Raw genomic sequence first — 19844 nt, 5'->3', positions numbered from 1 at the left:
TTCTTCCTTATCCCTTAGTTTTATATCAAATTTGTGTGGGCACAGTTCATAATAAATTCATTTTATTTACTCAGTGAATGATAATTATTTAAGCAATGCAGTCTTCTGATGGTTACACAATCTAAAATAAATATATGGTTTCAGTTGTGTATTGTTGGGTACTAAAGTTTAATTACATTATGAATTAAGTAATAATTCCACAAAATCATTTGTTAAAATCAGATAACAACATCACATATCAACTATAACTCGGGGTAATGACCAATTTTGGGCTGAAGGTGCTATAAAGTATAACAAATAGTTTAAAGCAGTGATATTTAATTTAAAAAAAAAAGAAATAAAGTGTTTAAGAAACCTTCTATCACTAAGCTGCCATCCGGAGCTGTAGCCTGGAAGTCACTTATGGACACCATACAGCCACAATGTTGTTGGCACCTGGCTGTACTGAAAGTTAAAAACATGAGAAATAAAGGGGTAAAAGGGATGTAAAAATGCAGCCAGAGCATGCTGCTGCTGAATGCGTGCCATTTCATAGTCATAATTTAAAGTGATCAGAAGGGGGGGGAAATGAAGCACAATAAAAATGGAAAATGTTAGATTAATGACACAGTCATTAAAATAAAAAAGGTGGAGTTATATGAGGAATGGATCTTATTTGAGTTATTGAAATTAAACAAGTTATTCTAACAATCATTTTAAAAATCACATTTTACTAAGCTCAAGGAGGGAAGACACAAAAATAGAAATATTCATGCGGAATATTTCAAATTGTCAGTGGCTTTAAAAAAATGATTTAAGATTTTCTCTTGTATCTTCTCTTTCCATTTTAGAATTTTAGTTGCCATATATTATAATGGTATTTTAGCTATAAAAGTAGTTTTCCACTCACTGTTCTCTTGCCTTTCAAGGAGACAAACAGTTTTTCTTTCCTCTAAATGAGCACAATAAAATGGGTAAGCTGTCTGGGGAAAAAGAACCCAGAAAAACTGGTGGTATAAAGCTCAACAGAAAAATGCGGTACAGAGAAGAGGCGATCTAAAACATGTTTACTGTATATCATGCAATTTGTTCTACTGGTCAGGTCAGAATAAGAGTTTCTTACTGATGAATTATCGTTAGGTTTTGTTCAAAAATAAACCCATTGTTACTGTTGCCCCCGATGCTGAACCTTAAAGAAAGTAGGGGAGAAAAATTTGCATGCAAAACTGTACCATAAAAATAGTAATTCTGTAATAAATATTAAACAGGGATTCTTAAAATCTGGGACCGGATCCTGCTACTATTCCTTATAAACCTGCTTGTATAAGGTCTATGCATGTCTATATGTATTTTAGTAGACTAATTTTCAGCACTTCAGCAAGTATTCTTCCATCTTCTTGAAAACTGTCCGGAAATATCAATAGAACTATCAGTTATGAAAAAGTTGATATCAAGAGTCAGCTAAATGAAAAATAGAATAAAAATGCAAACTACGGATGCATTTAGAAGAACCAAAGCTTCACAAGATTTTCCTCTCCCTAGTTGATGTAGGCAAACCAACAGATTGTCTTTCTGTCAGGCAAACCCTGATGGAGATAAATGTAAAGGCTGGAGTGCACGCCTAATTTTTACACACAAGCTGCAACCAGACCATGGATTTATGCTTCAAGGCAACCAGATTTCTCCTTGTGTACACTTAAACACTGCTGTTGCACTCAGTCCATCTTGTTTAAATGCCTTTAAAACCAAACACAGGCTCTGCCCCCTCCTCCACTCCTACTAATTATATACTTTTTTGTTTGAAGAAGCAAGCCCTTTATTGCTCATAATTTCAGCTATCACTTGCTTGGGCACCTTCTACAGATCAATAGCACATAGTTAAGTGGATGAAAAGGCTAAATGTGATTGTCATTTGCAATGCAAGGTTGCGTGTTTTTCCCCCCCTCAAGCTTTAAAGCGCTGCACTTGGGTTTCATTTTAGAATACTAAATTCCCGTCGCAGGTATACAGTAGCTGCATATTCAAAGGCTTTTGTCTTAAATTAAATATCTGTCATTTTTTAAGGCCAGAATACTGGCATAGGTTATAATAAAAACTAGCGTCCAACCTGCAATTTTACAGATTCCATTGCTGGTGGCCATACATCTTTGATGGCAAAACTACATTGGTTGTAGCGCCATAAAATCAATAAATATTAACCTTTTCTGACACTTTCTGCACGGATGCTTTATCAGTTGCTGTCAGGTGATAGAACAGTCAGTGATGTACTGTATTTTTCAGCTCAGAATCCATACCAAACTAAGAAATCAATGCAGATTAACAAGCCTTTAAATACAAAAATTGGCAATGAAATTTTGGTTCTGTGTGATAAAAACTAAACCAAATCATGATAGTACAGAATCATAAATTTATCACAGATACTTTTAGCAATGTGTGAAATATAAATACAGTATTTCTATGGCAAAATAAGTGTGCTTGAATGACACAGATGAAATAAATCCAGTTTTATATTTCATGACATATCTATTCCAGCTTATAAAATTAAAAATCTACCCAATTAGACAAATCCTATCTCTCAGTATCATTTAGAAACTCACAGTTGTTACTCTGCTGAGAGACATTCATAACAGTTCAATACACTTAAAACTCCAGTTCTAAACGACGTGAGCAAAAAATAGAAGTTTACTGGAAAGTGAAAATATGCCATTTAAGTTATCTCCTACCTCGTATAACTGTAACAATAACTGCATTTAGATCTAAGCATCTTAGAAGCCTAAGGCTTTTAATTATTGGAAAACATCTTGCTGTGTACAATCCATAATGTAGCACGGTATAGGACTTCAGCATAACAACATATAGACTGATGATAACTTGGATTGATTCTATTTCTCCCTATTCTGAACACTGCAATTTCTTCTACATAACACGTGTTTACCAGAGTGTTAGAAATTATGTTTATTTATATGTAATTCATGTGAAATTTTTTATTAAAACATGAGTTAGTGAGATAACATGGCATTGTCCAAAACGGTTCAGACTGTTTAAAAACTATCACAATATCTTAAAAGCTTAAGACACATGTTCTAATAATTCTTCAAATATGGAATCTAGTAGTAAATACTTGAACAACACTGGCAAGTGCTAATGGGTCTATTTATATTCAGAAATTCTTGAAAAATGAGGACTACAATTTGGCTCCATTCATCCTATATGGCCAAAGTCTATTAGAAATTATCTTATCTGTAATTTTTAAATCTATTTTCATGTTTCCTTCTAACAATGCAAGTGGCAACAATTACCTTCTCCTGGAAACAAGAGATAGTACCTGAAATACTGATGTAAATTAGTAAAACCTAACAAAAAATACAGATATTCATGTTCCACCAATATTTAGACATGTATGTCCAGTGAAGTCAGTGGCAGGTACACAACAGTATTTGGAGAAACAGAGAACTGCTTTGAGAAATGTAATGTAATGCTATGTTATGTTATGTTAAATGAAAGCTAAATTCAAATGCACTAAAAGCTTTATCAATATAAACTTTAAATTTTAACCTGAAGTACAATTTTACATTTGCCATTTCTTTCTATAACATCTGTACTTCTATATTAGCCAAGAAAGAGACCTATTTCTGCCAATCAATCAGCATCAGGAGCAATCAGATTGCAAATTCTGCAATGATTTTCTTTAAAAAATATTGGCAAAAATAACTTTAATTAACTCAGTTTACCTGTTAATGCTAATATGAAAGGATCTGCATTCATTTTGAAAATCCTAGTTAGGGGGGACCAAAAAAAAGTGTGAGTTGATAAAACTTTAAAAAAAAAAATTTGTAAAAAATCTGAACATGCCTAAAAGTGTTCCATGTCACAATGGGGAAATCAGATTAAAGCATTATTTCTGCATATTACACAGCAGACTCACCACGGAAAGCAGGCACTGACATTACAAAGTGGATGATCTTTAGGTTGTGAGCTGCTTTTGTGCACCTGCTCAGCCACTTATCAAAACCTGCTTCAGGCTTGAGTCTGAATTACCTTATGCAAAAGCATCCCCCCAAAATCCATCATTTTCTTCCCATTTCTGATGAGAAGATGGCAGCAAAATTAAAGTACTTTCAGAATGAGGATCAAAGTGTCATTAGTTCTCTCTACTTTCCCAAGATCCTCAGGAACCTTATACTGGTTATACCAACTTATAACCATTTACTCTTTGTGTAACTGAGTACTCGGCTAGTATCCCCAACCTGACCAAATGTTTCTGCAATTGGTGCCTCTCTTCCATTCTTCTGTTAGAAATTTTTTTATTGCGCATCTGCCATCAGATATGGAAATAGCTTTATGTAACAAAAATAAGTCAGCATTAGTGGGTATCTTCATTGCATTTGCAAAACCTATTCTAATTTGAAAATAGTATTTTAAAATATCAAACAATATTCCAATTTTGGTTAATTTTATAATTCTAGACTTTTGTTATGTTGTTTTAAAATTGTTAATCTCAAGACATTCAAAGAAATATATTTCATCAATTGGTCGCTTCCACAGCTCAAAGGTTTGCAGTAAACAGGATATGCAACAAACAACCCCACACAACTACAACAGGGAATAGAGGATTGTGTTCCCCTGATGTCTTAGCCCTCCTGATCTATAATACAAGTACTGAATTACAGATAGTGGAGATTTCATAATTTTCATACATTGATAAATCTCTGACTTCATATTACAGGATTTTTGCTTGAGTGGGTGGAAGCAAGCACAAGCAGCTCAGCAAATTTTACTGACAATATTGACAGTGACTGAATTTGCTCAGAGGAAGGTGGATGACAAAAGAAAGGGTCAACAACAAATAATGTAATACTGAATACTATTGGAACAATAAGGAAATTGTTAGATTAAGGATATTTATAGATAAATCCTTAGCAGAAGAGGCTAAATTGAATTGAATTGAAGTAGCTTTGTCTTACGGGCATTCTGCGGTGGTGGCAGGCACTAATATGTGAGGACTCCAGACATTTCACAATGGCTCCTCCTTTTTAATTTTACCTTGCTCACACATTCTAAAAACTATTGTAAAAAAAATTTTTTCTAAGTGTGCAATTGGTTGTTTAAGAACTCCTAACTTCAAATTATTCAAACGCAGTTCTGAATTTCAGATATATATCCTGAATCTAAAATCAAGGTTAAATTGAAAATGTTTGCCTAAAAACTTCCAATGTCTCTTGAGATAACTAGATAATCAAGGTTTTATCTTTCTTGCTATCAAAAGATACTTTCATTTCATGTTTCCTCTAGATACTATTACTTCAAAGTAGATCAATTCTTTTCAATCTTCTATAAACTGTGTTCTGAGAACCGTTATCTGCTATTACTTCCTAGACTTTAAATAAGAAGTACCATTTTGGCAAGGTATAAAAGAGGTAGGGACGTAGCTTATCATGTAATATGGTAGTTATCTTAGTACCTTTTTTGTAAGTACATTATATGTTATATTCCCAAATACTATATAGCAACCAACTCTTTCCTTCAGCTACACTACAATGACCATTAATGAAAAACTCTTCCAGCAACAATAATCTAAGTTCCTGAAATGTTACTTAAACAGGGATTGTGACAAACAGTAACTGATTGTCTCTTTCAAATATCTGAGAAGTCCTCTTAACTACGCTGCAGAAGCCTGTCCAGCAACTTTACCCCTGGATGTCTGAAACCTCCTGTACTTCCCACACCCAAGCCACTGGAAGTGCATCCGTTTAAACCAGCAGTGCCTTTCATCCAGTCATGTGAAGGCTGAACCAGTGATTTGTATTATCTGAAGCCCAAAGTTTTCATTAATGCTCAGGTTTCTATGCAATTTATATGAAAATTGCACTCACTTTAAGGTCCCTTTCTACTATCAGAGAATATGATATGAAAATCATACTGTAATGTCTTAGAGAATGAAAACATCTGCATTAAATCTGCAGTGGTTTCTTTAGTACAAACAATTTCTTTGACATTAGATATCGATGAGCATGCACTCTTTCCAATAAATGCAAGACCTGCATAAAATATCTTAAGTTCAGAAGATGTACCTTCTATCTTCCCATTTAGAAAAAGGGGTTCCCCACTAACTGGCCCACTTGGAGTTAAGAGATATGATATCTGCCTCCATGATTTTTTGACATGATACAAGAATTATAGACAGTCGGCATGAGATGCATTTATATGAGATATAGTTTCATATTACGTTCTTATATGTTCACCAAGAAAGTGAAGCAATCTTTCTTCTGCGAGACTTCTACCTATCTTCATTTCCTTTAGTGCAAACAGTTATAGACAAGCTCCTCTTTGAACTGATAATTTTTTAGAGGTCATTCAGCCCATAATTTCAGGTCCTAGTCACTATCCTGATGGTCCTTCTTAGGAAATTGGACCCAGTGGGAACGTTTGTTCCTTCTGCTTAGTCTATGGGTCAGCATTTTCCTTCCCTTGTACTTCTTAATTCCCTTAAGTGGCAATTATTTAAGGCACAGTTAGAGAAGGTGCAATCTACATTCATCCAATAAAACCTAAATATTAAAAAGGACAGAAAAATCCAGCATGGTTACTAAGGATATATGGGAGAGCATTTAGCATTTGAAAGGTACCAAAGATCTGGTAAATGAAAAGATGGGAAAAATTATGAAGAACTATTGGAAGTAAAATAGAAATTAGAAGAAGTACAAAAGAACATGTGTTTCAGACTGACAAGGCATCCTACTTACAAAAGGTCAAGATCCAAGATGCCACATCAAGAAATTAATGGAAAGTCGGTGCAGCATACATTGGATCAATGAAAGCAAACAAAAAGAAAGCCCAGAAGAAATTTCAAAAATCAGCATGGAATGCCAATGATTTGTGATTCATTGGAGCAATTATTGCTGAGGCCTCTTCTCCTCACTCATGTCCTGAAGTAGTAAAGCACTGAGCACACAACTAACACTCGACTCAATCCTTCCATACCGAGCATTACCCACATTTGTTTCAACACTTTTCTGATTCTGGAATTATTTGCTATTATTTCTGCCATTTTGTGTAGGAACCAAATTTTGTGTAACAAGCAAATAATTCTTTTGTGTAATTTTTAAAAAACTGAAAATTCAGACAATGACTTGCAAGCAAATCAAAGCAGACTTACAAATGTTAATCATTTAAGTTATTTATCAAGAGTAAACTCTTTCAGTGCAGGTTGTTGAGATGTTGGTAGCATCTCACAGGAAGAGAAAATTTAAAGTGTCCTCTAAATAATGTACAGCCACAGTGAAAGAAGCCAAGGGGTGGTGGCGTTACGTAGGCAAAATATACTCTGCTATGTGGTTATACTGAAATATAGTGCCCCCAGGTCTTGGAAGTACTGTTAGTTCAAATCTTCAAGTAATGCAATAATTTGTTCATAATTGGGATGACACTGTCGTTATATTTATTATTTATATTTATTTATAGATATTTATTGTTTATATTTTATAAAAATAAAAAATATGTAAATTTTTTACATTCTGTATTATCAAGAGATAATTATTTTTATATATTCATATAATATAAATATGTTGTATTTATATACTGTTATGTAAAAATATAAATTATTTATATGTATTATATATATCAAAATCACACATTTTAAATCAACATTTTCATATTCTTCTTCAAGTTGCATCTTAGACCTTACATTTACTTTAATAAAAAAAAAAAAAAATTAAGAGCTTTATATTTCTTAGGACTCCAGCATAACTTTCCTGGATGATCCACTAAGGGACCACCAAGAAATCTACTCTTAAAAGACCTTCTCCTAATAGGAAAACAATTGAAAGTTTCAGAGTATAGGACAATCTCCGCATAAAAATATTCTGAATTACTCCTATACACTATACACCTTTATCTTCTGTTCCTTCTGTAAGGTTCTTTTTTTTTTTTTTTTTTTAAAGTTTTCTTGATAGCCTGATATCCTGGTATTTGGTGCTCGTCTCAGAATTTTAGTACATTGATATTTGAATACCAATATTTTCTTTTATTATTTATATTTACCACATATTATTATGCACACATATTTCCTAGCAGAATTAAATATTTTTGTCTTTCTAGATGGCTGTTGTGTCTTAAGGGCTTTCTTCTACTTCTACACTTTAATATTTCAGCCTTGCTTTAAAAGTTTTATGTTAGGATATCCTATTTTTAGCACCAAATAGGCAATAATATGTCTCATTCTTCATGACGGATGTTTTATCTATTAGTGTAATGAAATGATAGCTTGGAATAAGATTACCTTCTTTACATCGGTGAACCTGACATCCTTGCAGAGGCAACAGTCTTTGTGAACACCAGCAGGGATCCGGCTTGTGGCTACCAACGCAACGCAAGGAATTTGCAAAGCTGATGCCCATCCGAGGGTGTTTTGAGGGCAGAATCAAGGTGCGCATTAGGGCTCAGCAGAAAATTTCAAAACTGATGAGAGTTTCTGTATTGGCCAGCATGGCACAGCCGCCTTCCAGGTCAGCTGAATGGTTCCCCGCCGTGGCAACCAGGATGCCACAGGGAGGAAGGACAGGAAAGCAGGCGCACGCCAGCACCCAGATTAAATGTTTAGACATGGGCAAAGAGATTCAAGCTGCTCAGGAGTATCAGCTCAACCTGCAAACTATTAGTCGCCCGGTGAAGAGCTGGAATAGTCCTTCAGAAAGGAACAACAACGAGTAGGAAATCCCCAGAGCAGTGGGCCGTGGGCAGAAAGGCACTGAACAGAATGCAGGACTGTGACTATGAATGCCATTGGTGCTATACACAATATGAAAAACACTTGCGCGATGGCCCTGCAGCTTAGCGCCAACTATCTGATGGAAAAATGGAGCACAGCATGACAGGCGTTATACCTCTACTGATCAGAGGCATTAAGAGGTCTTCCAAACTTTGGTATAGGCAATATTTTCCTTTTCCTTTAAAACTATATTCTGAACATTTTTTCTGTAGAGAAATTAATGGCCTTCACTCTTATCTGAGTATAGAGTATAGCTAATATTAATAGTGGTGGTTTTTGCATATTAGATGATGTAATATTTGCATCAAAATATTTCAAAACCTTCTTTCATGTCACTCAGCAGCAATGTGTGCCGACTGTTCAGGAAAAGCAACTAAGGGTCTATGAAAGGAGTCCCTAAGCTCTTCAACGGCAGCAGCAACAGCTACCTATTACAAAAAAGAAAAAAAATACTTTCACAACCTCATTTATTTTTTTCACTTTACTTGCTACCTGGAAAGAACAAACTACGGACATGACCACCCAGATAAAGATACTGGCTGTGGAAGCTCTGCTAGGCATATAAAGCCTTCTAATAGAAGACAGCTATAAAAATAATCAAATGACTTAGGTTTTAGGTTTTTTTAAATGTAGATTAATTTTTCCTGAAACACAATAATACGTAATCTACATAGGTTATAAGGAACCTACCTTTCTCCTTTACAAACAGAAAATCATTTATACTAGGTTTTTATTTCAAGCACACGCTAAAATTATTTTTCTTCACAAAAGAGGAAAGGGAGTGTCTGCCAATCAACATGACATGCTATTGAAAGACTGGCATTAATAGCTATGACAAGAGCAAACCTGTTTGAAGCAGAGCTGCTGCTGCCTTTTGTGTTTTTTTTTTTTTTTAAGTATACCAGCCATCAAAAATAATGTTTTATCTGACTAGAAACCCAAGCAATATTCTGCTACTGTAAAAGCTTCTACCTGATTTGCCTACATCTAGGAATGACATATTTTTAATATTGTTTTAAATTACAGCATTTAAAGTATTTTATTTAAACAGTGATAAAGACTAAGAACATAACTATTCCAAGAAAAAAGTTAAATATGCTTGCAAACAGAACTGTGTATCCATTCTTTGGAGGCTTTACTTAAGGTATGAATTACAAGTTTGCATAGGTACTTAACTAACTTGTATTTCCACTATTCATTGATAAATAGCATTCACTAATTTTATATTTTTGTAGTTTGATGAATTCAGAGAGTATAAGAGTAAACAGGTTTTTATTATTTCATTTTTCCTGATTTTTTTCAACTTTATATTTTCTACTAAAGTGTCAGAAGACGCAAAAGAAAGGACAAGAAAAAAGGAAAAATTTAAAGGCAGAAAAGCACTAGGATACTAGTATAATTGCTATATTATCAGGTTATATGTGTCCAATTCACATTCTGAATAAGTCTCCAGTTTCTACTTGGTAATACAGTTATACCTTGATAAAATCACATAATAGATCACACCATAACTTTTAGCAATCAATTTTTTCTCTTAATAATTTGATAAATGTAGCTGTCAAGTGGGATAAAGATCACAATTTTATTTGGGATTAACTATTTGAACTTTCAGAATTCCATTCATGAATATTGCAACTGTTACAACTGATAGGATCACAATTTTGTCCCTTGTTGATGATGTAATCATGTTGTGGGTGCTAGCACAGCCTTGTTTCTCAAAAGCTAAAGAAACTGAAAGAGAAACTTGTGGAGAGCATAGCCTTTCAAAAAGTGCACTTAAAAATGTTCAGAAAAATATTTTTCAAACATGCATAAAAGAGAGCTTGCGGTAAACTTTTCTCATTTTCACTGCTCTCTGGAAAGAACTAAAACATCCCCTAACTCTGTTCCCCTAATCTAAAAAAGAAAAGAGCAGGATGTAGGCCCAACTTAATGAACAGATGATTAACTGAACTGTCTTTTCATCGGTTTGAGATCTCAGGAGCCAATAACACAGTTCGGGAACTGCCAACTAAAACAGCAGAATTTCATAAGGATTCTTCAAACATCTTAAATAAGAAAATGTATGTTCCAATGTATTTTATTAAGGATTTGACGATATACCAGAAAGAAACTTATTTTATGCAAGTGTATTTCTACTCAGGCATGGGTACTTCAGGCTCAAAGAGTGTAAGAATTTAGTGCTGATGATGGGAATGTCATCTCTACGAGAAAGAACACTTTGGGGGACTTATGTGTCTCCTCAGCTATCCCTTTGCTATCACAACACCTAAGCACTTCAGATTCACAAACAAAACCCTTACCAACAGGCTGTATATTAACACTGGTTTAAGATTTAAGAGCAGAAAGGACTATTAGATAATAGTCTGACTTCTGGTATATCAAAGCCCTTTAAATAACACTTAATTAGTTTTGCAGTGAACCCAGAAACCTTGGATACTCCTAAAACCTGTATTCCAGAAAGACACCCAGTCTTCTCAAGGCTCAAAGGAATGGAACAGGGATAATTTCTTCTGCTAGTTGCTGCCAGAGCTCAATCGACCTCATATTTAAGTGTTTGCACCTTGTTTCTCATTTCAATTTGTCTGACTATGCTTTCAGTAACTGATTTTTCTTAGGCTTTTCTCAGCTAGATTAAGAGTAGCTCATGTCTGATATTTTCTCCCTGTGAAGCAACTCATACACTATAATCAAGTACGTATCTATCATTTTGGTCATGAATTATGTAACTCTTCATGAGCGCTAAGCGTTCAATCACCACGTAGGCAGCCAACTGCCAAAACACCATCGTCACGATCTTTGTTCTTTGGATGCCCAACCCCAAAGGCACCTATAATTTTCATGAAGGCACAGGCACACAAAGCTGTACTTCCAAGCATTCCCCAAAACACATCTGTGCAGCGAGGGGAAGTGGCTCATGCTTTTAGTTCTGTCAGGATCCATAAGAGTAAGCGATCCTCCACTCCTACGCGCAGGGCCCAGAGTGGCAGACTCTCTAAAAGCAGACTGGATAACTTGAGTGCTTCGCAAGCACAGTATCACTTTCATAGGAAAACCAGACTTACCAAAGGCTATGAGGAATTGATCTGCCTTCCCTGATTCTTTTTTTAAAAGGAAAGTCTTCCAAGAAAGATTTTGTATGACTGCTAATTCTAAATTAAGGAAAAGACCTCCAAATTTTCTGTACAATGTCTTAAGTAGTTCCCTAATCACATAGTTGACTGTTGTGAAGCCATTTTCAAGCAAAAGCTTTGTGCTTCAAACTATGTAGGCATTGTACCTATTTTGCACATGGGGAAACTCTGACAGAGAGCAAGCCCACTATATCAGTAGCTCAGTGAAAAACTGAGTTATTCTGATTTCCTAGAGTAGCACTCATTCTTGGAGATCATGTTCACTTCTAACAGTGCAGCACAGAAATGATACAGAAAAAAACAGTATCGTCGCATAACTTTCAATATGATCATGAAAACAATAATGAGCAAACTGCTCCTCTTCTCTCCGAAGAACTTTTTGCCTTAGGGCCAGTTTAGTATCCACACAAGACTACTATGCACACGATGTGATGCCATGGTCTCTGCAGCTATTGGAATAATGGAGATGTCAAGCCATAGATATTACGCTCTTTGGATATAAATAATGCATCATAATAGTATCATAATAGTATCATAATGTTTATAAGGCAGAAGCTCCTAAACGATGAACATTTATTTCAAACTGAAATTATCCCTACCAAGTGATGCTGCTCCAAAGCAGACAAAGTATTGAGAAAGACAGCTGGACTACTGATCCCTTTCAAGTTCTACCACGGGTATGAGCCCTTCCTCTGTCCCACTTTTCAAAGTATTCAGGCTCAGTTCGACTCAGTAGTGAGATGTAGCATCAGTTGGAAGAAAAAAAACATATCCAAGAGACTTGGAAATGTAATGCACACAAGAATTGATCCAAAGATTTCTTTGGTTTACTCTTGAGACTCGGCATACAGAAAAGTCCACAGTGAGCAACTCAGAAAAATTTTCTCATTTAAAAAAAAATCATCAAAATGATAGTCATCACCATGATATGACACTTCACTCACTTATTGGATTAATTTTCCATTTGTAATGACAAATTTTCAGATTTGCGCATTTGATAAAACACGAAAAATATTAATAGCTTCCATTAGAACCAAATTTCCATGACTAAAACGTTAACTGCAGGTTTTCTGAGCTTGCTAGCAAGCCCATTTCTGTTCTACAACAGCTATAAAATCTATCGGTATCTTAAATGTGATTTTTTTAAAAGAAAATAAATTAATATGGTGGATAATCAGCAATCATGGCATTTGGATTTGTTTTTAAACAAAATTTCAATTTCAAAACAGATCTTGAGAAAATGGGACAGAGAATATCAAGAAACAGGCATAAAGCTCTTACAGAACAACACACAATGACATTTCAAAACAGATTTGATGACTTGTATAAAAATTAGAGGTTAAATGTATAAATTGGTATTTGAAGTGTAATCTAGCAAATTCAAGCCATAATTTTACGTGCAGATGCACATATCTCTTTGTTGGTTTGTGTGCATTAAAGGTCTGCTGTTCAAATGCAGTACATTTTTAAAATTAGAGACAGAAGTATTCTCTAGATTCTTATTGTTTTAAAGCATATAACGGTACTTCGTAAGGTTTACAATGAATATAGTTGTATAGTTAAATATAGACTCTATAACAGAGTCTACAGCAAAAAGGGAAAAGAAAGTCTAAAGACCTGGCTTTGTGGCATTTCCATACATCAATTCCTCACGTTATACAGGATTTCAAAGATACAGAATAGAATGTGCTACCACTTATCAATTACAGTATCGTCCTTACTTGTGTAGAAGCTAACTTGTACTGCCTTCCACCTTCCGCAGCCTCTCCTTTAGAAATGCAGCTTCTTTAAACTCCTTACTGCCACTGACCCCATAAAGCAGTATGTTAGTTGCCAAAGAAAGCTAAACAGAAATTAGTACTACAACATTATATTATAAAGAGCATTAACTTTGAATTAGAAATCCAACTGATAACCTTAATTTCACAGCTAAGAAACAGACTCGATTTTTACTTCCAGTCACATCCTAAAGGTACCCCACAGCTCCATTCTTGGTGGGTTGTGGTGAAGGAGTTTCTGACTGGTCCTGTGAAGAGGCTGGAGTTGGCATCTGTCTCTTTGCCAATAATGAGACTTACTCTATTTCTATTCTGCTCAAAGAAGCAAAGGGGCTGGCTTTACTGTTACAAAGCAATATTAGAACACAAAAACCAGACAAATATGTTTAAGTTAAAAAGATCGATCTTGCATGACACTTTCATACTCCTATCATCCTAAAGGGTTCTATGTCGTGTTGTGGATTCTCTGTGTGTGCAGCCAATGACCAAGAAGTAATCAGTAACTGTGAACCAGACACAGAACAAATCTTATTTTGATAAGGGATGTTAGCCAGGGCATGGGAGTTATCCCCTCATTCCTCTAAAAATCTTCTCTAAAACCTTTAACTCTCAGATGTCCAGCAGTCAGAAATGGATTGAAAAGAAGAAATGAAAACCCCTTTAATTTAACTCTGACGTGAATGCACAATTATCACCTAGGTCCCACTTTAATAGTGTTTCTTCCTGAAAGGAAAATACAGTATCGACCTTTTAGCGATGGGATTATGCAAACAATATTTCAATACACTTTTGTTGTATATCAGTTCTAGGCTAGCCTGGCAATAATTAGGTGACAACCAGTTCTTGCCAGTACTAATATGTCTGTGCAGTACAAACATTGCCTGTTTAGTGCAAGGGGATTTTTCCAGGATAAGAATGAATGTATAAAAAATAGATATTGTAAGTATACAACACATTGATGACAACACTATGTTGCCAAAACAAGCAAGCTGAATACATGCTGCAATGAGCAATTCATTTACCTAGATATAGGTCTTGAATAAGTAACGTGAAAACTTACACAGATTTTGTAATTTTGGAAGAATGTTAGTGATTCTACCAGTGTTATATCTATCTGTGTTATGTCTGTATATCTATTGAAAGCATTTTAATTTTTCATATTATTTTAAATGGGATTATTGTAGTAAAAATCCAACGCTGTCTGGATTTAAGCTCTGAGTTGAATATTCATTCACTTTAGTGAGAACTATGGTGAAATGTGATCAGTTTTCTGACCTATTTTGAAATTGGTATTCCGCCAACTGGCATTTTGTTTGCACATCCAGATATTATCCACCATATGCTGACATGACATGATGATTGGTTCCAAAATGAAGTGGAATACTTGGCAAATAGAAATATATGGTACAAATAATACACTGCCTCTAGTCAGGAAAGCAAGCAGTCATTGTGAGAAGACTGAGAGGTTTTAAAATAACTTGAGTGTACAGACTACACAGAGCTGAATGAAAGCTCTCTAGTTTTTTTTACAGGTACAAGGATCTCAAAAATTATAAGATCAATTCCTTACGGAAGATTAAAATCTGACACAGCAGTACTAATAGTAGTACTTCAATGGAAGATTAATTTGCATCTTAGGGAGAATTTGGCCCACATAGCTTCTTCCTCCTCTGGATTCCCCAACTCTTTCTTCTCGCCATCTGTTCTTTTTTCCCACTGCTCTGACTTGTCTTCCCGCCCAGTGATGTCTAAGTTATCTGCCTCTCCTGAGCCTGAGTTAAGATCAAATTTCATTCAAGCTCCAGCCTAATTTTGTATTATTTCTCCTAACCTCTTGCCATTGAACTCTTATTTTTCTCCTAACTTGATGCTCCCATTAAGCTTCTACTATTCTGAACTGTAGAATCTCTAAAAAAAAAATATCTTGTTCCTAAACAGAAAACACCCCACCTTTTTTCTTTTAATTCCTGTTTCCAAAGCGATGCTTTTGTTTTGCATTCCTCCAGTGACTTCCATGTGTGTGCTCTCTAACGTAAAGCCTCAAAATGTACATGTAAGTTATTGATTGATCTCTGCTGTTCTATCTTTTAATGTTGAACACTGTCTGCTTTTTTGTAATGAAATCTAAGAATTTTTAAAGCAGTACATTAATTTGCCACTGTATTTCCTAAGGAATTTTGTTTTTCTGCTCTTGGGGGAAGAGGGTGGGTGGAGGGACTGAATACAAATGTTAAAAAAAATATTTCTCTATAAAAGTTCAACTAGATTTCAAAATCGGGCATCTAAATAGCAGGCACTTCTGATGTTTATGTATTGAACTGCAAGCTTTGCTTGTGAAACATGAATGGATTTCAGTACTTAATGCATAACCTTCATCCCTTGTGAAAACTTGAAGAGGACTAAGCCCATTTTAAAATCATGTTCTTCTTCAGAATAAATGATAATAACATAACAGCTAGGCTTTCTTATTGCAATCATTTAAGCATGCTCATATAGGAAAGAAAGGGAAGAATGACCTTACCAGCATGCAAGTATGCCAGATCAGGATTTTCAATGTCTGGGTGTAGTTCTTTCAAGTGGTTACGAAACTCCACGGGGATATTGGTTCCATAGTCACATTTAGGACAGTTATACATTTTTACTCCTTCATGCTTTCCTGTATGTAGGATGTGTTTTCGGATATTTTCAGCACAGTTAGACCTAAAAAGTGATGAAAAAAAGAAATAAGCTATATAGCAATTTATTCCCGACTAGTCGTTTAAATAAAACCTAGCGTTATAACAGAAAATGAGTAGTCATTACTCATTTTTCACTATCTGCCCAATTTTTGCATCCTCTCAGGTTTTGCATAGATGTTGTCCTTTGCATGAAGGCTCCCAAAGCTGTTTCAGGTTAACTGAGCAATACATCTGAACCAGAAGCATTTAAAAATGAACAATTTTTTGCATTTGCAAAAGTCTTACAATTTTTATTTTTCCTGATGGTAGTCAGTGGACAGAAATTAAGCAAGTCTTTAACTTAGCAAAACTGAAATGCACAGATGCTTGTAACATTCCCAACGGAGCTCACGTGAACCTTTCCTACACAGTTCCTAGATTCCATAGGAGTTGCTGTGAATGATTTTTGTAAGGATATTCCACCAAATCTCATCCCACCTTATGAACTGTTCATAGAAAAGAGAATTGAGTTGTTGAAGTTTATACCTTTTTGAAAATACACACAGATACTGATTTATATCTTAAACACAGCTTTTATGGAAGCAGTGGAGTTTTCAGGCATAAAAGTCAGAATACATATACAATTAGTTTTATGCATTTCAAAGAAATGTTTCTAATGATGTTTCTGGAAAAAAAGTGAATAGAAAAAGATCTCACATTTCTTTTATCCACAGCGATCCATGATATGACAGTAATTTTTTAATTTCCAGTCTTTAAAATTTTGCAGTCTCATTCCAAAATTATTTTGCATTAGAACTTCCTACTTATTCAATGTCTGTGATGATTCTCATATAATATTTACTGCTTCTTCATTTATTTCAATCAGAAATAACCGTTATATTTATTCTTGAATCAAAATAACAGCCTGTGTACAAATTTTTTTAGACTTTCTTAGTACTGTACACTATTAATATTGTCAAACTAAGAACAGTAATTCAGTTTAACTGAAAAAAGTACAAACACTCAAGTGAACTATATAAATATGTAATACTTCACAAATATTCAAAGAAGACAACAGTAGTATTTTGAGCAACTGATTGTTTACCTGTCACTGTTAGACATACCACAGTAACAGGTACCTAAAAAAAGGACCCCCAAAATAAACTGGAAGTAGCAGCTTGAAGTTCTGTTGGAGTGCTTGTCTCTCCCTTGGAGATGGTCATAGTAAAGCTGATATCTGCCTTACGGTGCTGCCAAAGCTCACCCTCTGTCATGTCCATCTGCTATATACTAGTATAATGATCAGACTCCTGAGAATGTCAGAGAAGACACTTATGCTCACTGAAAAATATGGGAAATACTGGTCCTCAGCATCTTTCAGGATTCAGCCCTAAAAAAATTACAATGCTCATAAATGTTGTTAAAATGAAACATGTATTTTATTAAAAAAAAAAAAAGATAGTGTACATTGCAATGAAAGCAGGAGACAATCTGGTAACCTTCTATCATGGGTTATACTTTAAAGGGCAGTGGATTAAAGCAGAGCATACAAATCTGAAAATATCTGTGTCCTTTTAGCTCAGCTCTCATACTATGTTAAGGAAAGATAGAAAACTTTTTTACTTTGAAATATTTCTGTGAAATATATAAAGGATCTGTGGAAACCTATGTAAGAGTTGTGAAGAAAACCCAGCCTGTTCAAGTCATAAAAGGCCAGTTCTATCTCCTTTGATTTGTGAATTTGCTCCAACCACTTTAAACAGAGCAATCCCGAAGTCTCATTTATTCAGTCATCAGTAAAAATCTGTGACTAAACATGCCAACATGTTCATTGTGGGAAATAAAAATTTTAAAAAATGTATTTTTCCATGTGACGAGGCCAGAAAGGCTTAATCAGAAATGAGGAATATGAGATCACAAGGCATTACAAATGGCCTCTCGTATTAGGTTGCAAGGCAGCAATCGCAATCATAACGTAAACCATGAAGGTAACAACTGGCAAATCCAAGCACTTTTGAAGCCAAGTAATACCTTTAAATATGACATGACAAAAATGTACTGCATATAAAATGTTTTTTTAATTATTCAGTGTGCTTTGACTGTCTGTTTTATTAGGAGTCTTCTCCCGAGTACTGTTAAAGTATGTTATTATATGTCTGACACAAAAAAACCCCACCAAAACTCTGTGTATGTGTGTACTTACATCACTTCATCTCATATGACTAAACACAGAGGTCTGTGATTTTAAACAGCACTGTATTTTCATTAAAGCTATGCCATGATAAACTTTAACTAAAATATTATAGTGTTGCAATACTGATGATAGTTGAGCATTTGACAGGCTTTGTATTATAAAATTCACTTCCAAGAGTTTATAAACTTTGAGATAAAGATTCCCTTTGTTCTGAAATTTGGCAATGTAGAGCCCAGCCCAAAAGAAACTGTTTGAGTAAAGTCTTTCTGTTTTATGAGTTCCACTCTGAATTACAGCCACAAACAAATAAATGCAGCTTTTAAGAGGCTAGCCTGTGTTCCTCGAAGGCTAAACCAGAGGTTTCTAAGTTAAATTACTATTCCTTCATGTAAGCATGCTTTTGTCTTTATGATCCATTTTCCATTTTGAAAATCAAATGTATGTATTTCTGGCAATTTTTCCATGCTCTGCAATAACAGGAAGGGCACTCATTAGAGAGACTTAATAAGTCTAAAGCTGTAGTCTATGGGTTTGTATTCAATGCTGATGCAGAGAAGCACAACAGAAATTTTGTTTTTATTTCATGTCTTGCAGTGAATCTTCTTATCAGACATGAAGAAAGATTTGAGACTCAATGCAAACCCCACAACAATTCTATTAAAGTGAAGTGGAAGGCCTGTATAGAGTTTTCAGTATCCTGTCAGTGCTATACATGGCAAAAGAGGAGACGGGACTGTTCCTAAGGCACGTTGCAGATGAACAGGAAGTGTGAGGAGCTGAAAAACTCAGCCCGTGCTTCCCGTGCAACAAGCCTGTACGACTTCCTCCATCAAAGATTGATATATTGGGAAGGGCGTAGGCCTGCTTTCCACTGCACACGTCCAGGAGAGTGCCCACATTTCTGTAAAGGACAATGCTGTGAAGTAAGGGAGACGGATGGCAAGTTTCTTCTGAGAAATGCAGCTACTGTATAAGACGAAAGGAAAAACTCTTTTGGCTGAAAATAAAACAGGGCTTTTGTTTCTAATACTCATCGAACAACGATGCGTTCACATTGCTGTTCTAACTGCACATTTCATGTTGCCATTAGAAGTCCATTCCGAGCAACCAGTTACCTGCCTGCCATTTGCTGCTCTCAGTAAATTAAAGGTTGCTGCATACTCAAATATCATAAACTGGAAATGACTTGTTAGTTGTAAAATTGTAATTCAGTCACAGAATCACAGAATGGTTGAGGTTGGAAGGGACCTCTGGAGGTCGTCTGGTCCAACCCCCCTGCTCAAGCAGGGTCACCTAGAGCCAGTTGTCCAGGACCATGTCCAGACAGCTTTTGAG

The 19844-nt window shown here is 35.2% G+C and overlaps 1 protein-coding gene across 1 annotated transcript in view; it reads right to left on the bottom strand.

Annotated features, from left to right (window-relative positions):
• The window catches only part of ZNF407 (zinc finger protein 407), a 353370-nt gene that overhangs the window by 85695 nt on the left and 247831 nt on the right, over positions 1–19844 (bottom strand). Inside the window, exon 8 of the mRNA XM_075142188.1 lies at positions 16180–16358. Coding sequence (XP_074998289.1) covers positions 16180–16358 — 179 coding nt within the window. The remainder of the gene's footprint in view (positions 1–16179; positions 16359–19844) is intronic.

Source organism: Calonectris borealis, chromosome 2 (assembly GCF_964195595.1).
Source record: "Calonectris borealis chromosome 2, bCalBor7.hap1.2, whole genome shotgun sequence".
In the NCBI taxonomy this organism is placed as follows: domain Eukaryota; kingdom Metazoa; phylum Chordata; class Aves; order Procellariiformes; family Procellariidae; genus Calonectris; species Calonectris borealis.
The sequence above is the reverse complement of the archived record's forward strand: the minus strand, read 5'-3'. Positions and strand labels throughout refer to the sequence as shown.